A 7,267-nucleotide genomic window follows, 5' to 3' on the forward strand; every position below is an offset into this window, starting at 1 on the left:
AGCTGAATTAGTGACTAACCTAGGGGTTTAGATCTATCACGTCGCGGACACGGAGCTAACAGAAACCTGTAGATACGTCACATTATAGCCCACATACTCTCATATTCCTACTACGGCCTTGTCAATCAGCGAAGATGGGTACCGAATGGAGGCCCCAAGGATAGCCGTTACCACTTCAGCTATCCGCCCCCCGAAACCCTCAAGATTGAAGGGTGATCGAGTTACAACTTACCAGCAAACCTCGATTCTTTGATTTCAGTAAGACACTATAGACTTCAGAAAATTGAAGGAGGAATTATAGCCTAGCTACATATTAACAAAGAAAGGGAGCCCTTTTTGGACAAGAGAATAAAAGTTTTATCAAGTAATCCCTAAAGCATTCAAAAAATTCGCGAATCCATTGTCGTAGAATAGGAAGTACTGTAGTGTTGAAATATATATTTCTACAACTGGATTTAGTATTTTCCCACAACTTCTATGACCATCAACAACGAAGATATTTAGACCCTCTAAAGAGAGTTTCATATGTCTTTACGTACTCTAATATTTATAATACAGAGGAATTCCTTAGAATTTCCTTCAAGTTTTTGAATCACTTTAGGAATCGTCGTCGTATTACCCAAGACAGCGTTAAATAACGGTATTTTATTCGAATTAATCAGCAATTTTATGCATCCTATTTAGGCAAGGTCGCTAAAATTTATGCAAACGAGGGTCACGGAGGGTCAGTGAGGGTGACCCTCGAGGGACCCTACGAGGGTTGAGGGTCGGGTGAGGGTAACACACCTTGGACCCTCACCTAGTGCGGGTCATGCCGAGGGTCTGGATTTTGGACCCTCGCGAGGGTCATGCCGAGGCCTATATATATCCAGTCCTCCACGTTTGGTATACCGTATATCATATACTCGTCCTCAGTAGTCAGTATACAGTATACGATATTCGTCCAATTAGATCCCGTTGTTTCGTATACTCTTATCTCTGATAAGATAACGGTATATCTTTCCTATTATCACGTGATCCCTTGCGTGTCTCGTACCAAGTGTAATCCCTTTTCACTTATTTCCACTGCCTTCGCCTCAAATCGACAAGGCCAGGCCCTGGGCAAGCCCTTGTCCTCAGGGCTCACAGGGCAGCTGAGAAACTAGCCTCAAGAGGCCAGCCGGTAACAATACAATGGGTTCCAGGCCACTCAGGGGTCGAAGGGAATGTGTGAGGGCTCATTCAACAGTCATATTGGAAGCTAAGTACAAGAAAACCAAACATGGAGAAAGAAAGAAAGAAAGAAAAAGTTAGGAACATGAGGCTATCTGCAAACGAGATATATTGTTTTGTGATCACGTGACAGGATCACGAACCGTCCTACGTAACCCTAACACGTGACTTCGCAACCCTATCGGAACTTGCTGTGCACTAGCACAAACTCAGTTAAGCTTAATACTCAAAGATATCTTTAGAGTGGAAATATTAATATTGACCTTATTCTGTACACTCTTCTCTATCTACATCTTGATGGGATTTTGGACACTATTTATGCTTGAGAATCGCACCGAAAAGACTGGCTAGTCGTTACTACCAATTAAAGACAGGACATGCCCCAATCGGCACCTATCTACACCGGATAGGCCGACGGGAATCGCCTGGGTGTCAGGCATGCAGGGAGCCTCATGAGACAGTGAGGCATGTGCTTTTTGAATCTCGAGGACGCCGTACAGGACGGAGGCTTTATACCGAGCCCTCGAGAAAGCTGGAGTGCCGCTGCCTACAGCGGCTGAGGAAAGTCCTGAGGCTAGGCTATTTGCTGAGCCTAGGGCGACGCAGGGTTTGCTGCAATTTGTGGCTGAAGCCAACCTGTTTAATGATAAGGAGCGGACAGCCAGAGAGGCTGAGTCTAGTGATGCGTGGGGGTGGGATACGTTGGAGGAAGGTGGCCCAGGTGTCACATTGGAGGATGAATAGGGATAAGGGCACACTAGTCAGGGTTTGTACGGACTAGGCGTGCCCACGGGTTTATTATTATTATTAATCAAGTTTATTGTCCGTACCCAGCCCTACTGGCTATGACAGACCACCGGAAGCCTTGGTGACACCCTACTGGCCTCACCCCTATCAGAATCATGTGACAGAGCCACCTCCGTCCCGGCTCCGTACCAGGTCAAAGGTGAAGCCATTCCCGTCGTAGGGCTGCAGCCCTACGGGTTGCCAGATAGGGAACCGCCAGAGCGGTACTGTATTTAGCAAGGTGCCACGCACAGAGATTATATAGATCTCTGTGGCTGGATCGAGAGCTTGTTTCCTTCCTTTCTTTTTCTCTCCATGTCAAATATTCTCGTGTACGTGTACCTCATTGTATGTAGCTCAGCTCAGCAATACAGTAAGATTGACCCTTTCACATAATATTTGACATCATTTCTTTTCTTACCCTCTTGTAAATCAGTATAGCGGACCACTACGTGTCTCGCTCTGATCGAGAGGTCCCTCTTTCTTCTTTTCTTCGTCTCTGTAAGCTCGTACAGCGTGTGACCTCGTCATTGTCGCTCGGGCCAGAGATCCCCTTTTCCTTCCTCTTATCTCCTATTTTTCCATTTCCTATTCTCTTTTTGACGTTCGTCAGCCAACACGATGGTGAAGGAACCTGGTCAAGACAGTGCCGGCAAGGCACTGAGCGCAGACGCGCAGAAAGACGCGAAGCAGAAGCGTCCTGAGGACTCCAGACAGAAGCGTCCAGAGCGACGTCTTACCCTGGATTTCACTGATTCCCTCGAGAAGGAGTTCGGTGCGGCGGCGGTTTATGGAGATGGGTCGTTGGATTTCTCTGTATTTCAGAAGCTTTATGAGAATTATCCTGAGAAGCTCTTTGATTATGTTTGCAAGCGCATCAAGGATCTCGAGCAGACAGTCATCAAGGCGCGGGGACGAGATGCAGCCGAGGACTCCGAGTACGACGAGGAGGTCTCATCGTGGCAAGAGCAGAATGCCAAACTGCAGAAGCAGGTAAAGGACCAGCGGGATGCCATGGTCGAACTCATTGCCGAACATGACGACGCGCTTGCTCGCATGCGTGAACTAGCTCGTGAAGGTACAACCTCAACTACCTCTATTAGCCAGAAGAAGTCCACCAAGCTCCCCAACAGAAAGCGTTTCAGTGGTGGCGATGACCCGAAGTTCGCCTCTTGGTTGATCGATGTTGAGAACAAGTTGGAGACGAACGCTGATCACTATCCAACTGCGTTGGCTCGTATGCAGTACGTCAAGAGCATGTGCGAAGGAGCAGCAGCGGAGCATCTCGTGCCTCGTCTCCAGAAGGATTCGCTAGAACGCTACCGTGACGCTGATGATATGATCGAACACCTCAAGACGATTTATCACAACGCCAACAGTGTCACCAAGGCCAAGCGCGAGTTGCGCCGACTGTACATGAACGACACCAAGTTTCAGGATTTCCTTTCGAAGTTCGTGCTTAAGGCGCAAGAGTCGGAACTACCATCCTCTCAGTGGAAGGATGAGTTGTACGAACGTCTATCCCCCAACATGCAGCGCTAGCTAGTGCAAGCGAGCTACAACGAGAACATGTCATACCGCGACTTCGTCAAGGAATATCACCAAACCGCGAACCAACTAGAGATTATCGTCGAGAACGAGAGGCGCGCACCAAAGAATCGTGAGAACAAGGGCGGAAATGGTAGCGGCGCCAGCAAGGATGACAAAAAGAACAAGTCGGGATCAGACAAGCTGAAGGACGATAAGAGTGCGGCCAAGATCTCATGGGCAGAGAAGAAGCAGCTCATCGCCAAAGGAAAGTGCTTCAACTACAAGATGAAAGGACACATGGCCAACGAATGTGAACTCAACAAGAAGGACACCCCCGACCTCAAGGCCTTGGAAGCTGCGAAGAAGGCCGATGTAGAGGAGAGCTCGGAGTCGGAAAACGACGACGCCTAGGAAAAGTCTCCCTCCTGGGCGAGATCTGTGCTGCTGATGCGTTAGATCTATCTCAGTTAATTGGTAATGACAAGGAAAGTTTGACTGTATCTATCCGATTAGCCAAGAATGGATTATCAATTTCAACTAAGGCATTAGCAGACACTGGAGCCAATGGTTTTGCGTTTCTAGACCTCTTTCTAGCTGAGAGGCTCGCTCGACACTTCAACCATCATGTCGTCCCTCTGAAGAAGCCATGTCAAGTAAAGGGCTTCGATGGGAAAACCGAGAACGCGATTACTCATCTCATGATATTGTTGTTGGTCGTTGATAGACGGGTTATGTATAACCTCCCCTTCTTGATCGTTCGACTCGAAAAGCACGACGTGATATTAGGTCGCATGTGGTTGGCAAAGTACGGTGTCATGGTTGACTATGCCCGTCGTCAGCTACTATGGCCAGAGGAAGTCTCCCTGAAGGAGGAGATCCAGGCGAAGCAGTTCGTACCACTGCCTAAGAAGTTACTCCTACGTGACCGCGAGATAGAGATCTCTCACCAGGAGGATGCGGAACAGCGGGACAAAGCCTTCAATCAGCAAGACGTTACAAAGCCGCGCATCCCGATTCCTCGATCGCACGGAGGAGACCTCGTCCAAAAAAAACCTCGCGCACCTATGAAAACGCACCCACGCAGGTAAAAAGTACTGCTGGAAAGAATCTCAGTGAAAATAGACCTCCTTGACAGTATATTTACCAACTTTCGCCTGCTCAATCGACGCGGTTGAAGCATGGGCCCGAAAAGAGGTAAAAAGGGCACTCCGTGGCCAGAACCACGGTTTGCAGATGACCCTGATATACGCGCATATGTAGCTGCAGCCATCAAAGATCTCGAGGCACTGAAGAAGCACCAAGAAGCACTGGAGATTGGCATGCCCCGTGAGCTCTCTACTTCCGTGGTTGACGCGTTCTTATACCTGGCTCGAAGGGTGAAGAATACGCCTACGAATGAGCAACTAGCGCAGCGGCTCGCGAAGGTCGAATTACACGTGGAAAAGACGCAGAAAGAGGTATCTCAGGCCTCTCGAGAGATTACTACGACCAAAAGCAACACGAACCGCCTGGTGGAGGCAATATGCCACCCAACATCCCCAGGGACACGTACCGCGAAAAATTCTCCAAGCTTCAGTCACGTGACAACTAGCTCAGAGTCGTACGTACAGGCCTGGGGACGTAAGGTGCCCTCGAACCCTCCCACGGTCCCTAGCGTGGGATTGAGTAGTGGAGGAAGCTTGCCATCAACCCCATATCCAAGCCAGGAGGACCTAGAGGTCTATCTGGAACATACCGATCCAAATATCCTCAACCCGATACGTCGATTCCCGGATAAGGTGGTGGAGAAGGCAAATCTCGCAATACGCAGCACTCAAGACACCACCATCGCACATCGACGAATTGCGGCAGCCCGTATACTACCTAGTGGCGATATTATACTCTTACTAGGCACAGTGGACGACGTCGACCAGCTTACCCGCAAGAAGGACTGGATTAGGGCATTCGGAAACGAAGCACGTATACGAAAACGTACATGGGGCGTCGTCGTACACGGCGTCAACACGAATATCAACCCCAAACAGCCTCAATTCATAACCACGCTTACCTCAGAGAACGCCCCGGTGTTCGCGCAGCTTCCAGCCTCTATGAATGTCATACACACGGGCTGGCTCCTAAGCAAGTATAAGATCAAGGAACAGAAGCTCACAAATGCCCACCTTGTAGTCATATTTGATAATGAAAGGATTGCTAATTTTGCAATCCAACGCGGCCTTATTATTAAGGGAAGACAGCACAATATCTTAATATACGACAAAGCAGCCAATCTCCAGCAGTGCTTCAAGTGTCAGATGTATAAACATATCGCTAGGCACTGTCAGCGCCAGATCTGCTGCGCGTACTGTGCTGGATCTCATGATACAGGGGATTGCCCTACACCGAAAGAGAAAGAATACGCTAAATGTGCTAATTGCACCGCAGAAAATGTCTATATCAAAGATCCTGTCAAGAGACTTAATACGAAACACTTTGCGTACGCGAGGGAGTGCCCGATACGAGCTACATGCCTTGCAGAGGCACATTAACGACGTATATACAGCCCATAATATTACACTCCTGTGATACGACCTGGCAATAGTCAGCCCGGAGCCATCTCACCAAATGACCCTACACCAGCTGAAGCAGCCAATACAGAGTGAAGTCCTCGCGCATTGGCTCGTACAGCCACCACACGTTGATCTGCCAACTCAAGAAGTAAGAGCGCAGCAGCCGCCCGAAAACGAGTGGCAGAACGATCTGAGCCCGAGCCGATAAGCCCTACATCAGGTGACCCTACCAATAGATCCTCGAAAAAGCCTATGAGAGCGCAGTGGGATAAAGATCTAGTTATAGATGCAGATCCTAATCCTGAACCTAAGACAGGACCTGAGACCCAGATCAAATATACATATAACACACGTGCACGTTAGAATACGAAGCCTCCACCAGGAACCCCGGTTCTGCAATCAGATATTGCTCCACTAGAAATTTCACATGTGCAAGCTGTTAGGACTGTCCGCCGAAGTAAGAGTGTGCGTACGATCCCAGACGATGACTCATCTGAGGATGAACTTACCCAGCCATCAATCCACGAAGCCCCTCAGGATCCAATCGAGCCAGCTCAGGAGGCTGATACGCTAATGACCACGAACCTTGAAGACAGCACCTGGGCTAACAATCAGTAATGTATCGTAACACCAATCGACTACAAATCCTGCAGGCTAACTGCTGGAAATCGCGGGACGAGGTCCAGATGCATCTCTTTGGTGAGAGCGAGGTGCAAAATTACGATATCCTGGCTATCCAGGAACCCTACATCAACAAACATACTGACCCACTAACAATATACTCACTAGCGCTCAAGGGCAGCTTCCATATCCTACTGCAGCCCACACCCAAGGAAGAATACAAGAAACGCCCACGAGTCTGTTTCTACGTCAATAGAGGGCTAGATCCAGCCACATGGGAGGTCCAATACCATAATAGAGATCTGAGCATATTGACACTTCATATAGCCGCCCATGGAACCATCCATATTCACAATGTATACAATCCAGGAGTCAATAGCAACGAGGAATCTGTAATTAGCGCCCTGCAAACCGCCATGGCACCTAGGGCGCAGCATATTGTATTGGGGGACTTCAACCGACATCACCCGCTGTGGGCGGGCCCGCGGTACCGACACGTTGACGAGGAGCCACCGATGATATCTATGGATGAGCATGGGCTCGAGCAGCTCTGCCACCAGGCACGATCACGT

The 7,267-nt window shown here is 49.0% G+C and overlaps 3 protein-coding genes across 3 annotated transcripts in view, besides 2 other annotated features; all 3 read left to right on the forward strand.

The window, feature by feature from the left end:
• Nucleotides 1-1,265: 1,265 nt before the first annotated feature.
• Nucleotides 1,266-1,286: a microsatellite.
• A 1,333-nt stretch (nt 1,287-2,619) lies between these two features.
• On the forward strand, nt 2,620-3,939 carry TSTA_045430 (uncharacterized protein; the record flags this gene model as incomplete). The annotated part of the gene is made up of 2 exons (XM_002484989.1): nt 2,620-3,514; nt 3,545-3,939. 2 exons carry the CDS (start codon nt 2,620-2,622, stop codon nt 3,937-3,939), a joined length of 1,290 nt encoding a protein of 429 aa, XP_002485034.1.
• A 92-nt stretch (nt 3,940-4,031) lies between these two features.
• Nucleotides 4,032-4,376: a mobile genetic element.
• On the forward strand, nt 4,260-6,692 carry TSTA_045440 (uncharacterized protein; the record flags this gene model as incomplete). The annotated part of the gene is made up of 5 exons (XM_002484990.1): nt 4,260-4,612; nt 4,706-5,814; nt 5,840-6,086; nt 6,224-6,432; nt 6,493-6,692. The coding sequence occupies 5 exons, from the start codon at nt 4,260-4,262 to the stop codon at nt 6,690-6,692; spliced, it is 2,118 nt and encodes a 705-aa protein (XP_002485035.1).
• A 537-nt stretch (nt 6,693-7,229) lies between these two features.
• Nucleotides 7,230-7,267, forward strand: part of TSTA_045450 (reverse transcriptase, putative) — a gene marked incomplete at both ends in the record, with an annotated part of 2,599 nt that continues 2,561 nt past the window's right edge. Inside the window, one exon of the mRNA XM_002484991.1 lies at nt 7,230-7,267. This exon is cut by the window's right edge and continues 4 nt beyond it. Coding sequence (XP_002485036.1) covers nt 7,230-7,267 — 38 coding nt within the window.

This window comes from Talaromyces stipitatus, genomic scaffold, assembly GCF_000003125.1.
Source record: "Talaromyces stipitatus ATCC 10500 scf_1105507295515 genomic scaffold, whole genome shotgun sequence".
NCBI classification, from domain to species: domain Eukaryota; kingdom Fungi; phylum Ascomycota; class Eurotiomycetes; order Eurotiales; family Trichocomaceae; genus Talaromyces; species Talaromyces stipitatus.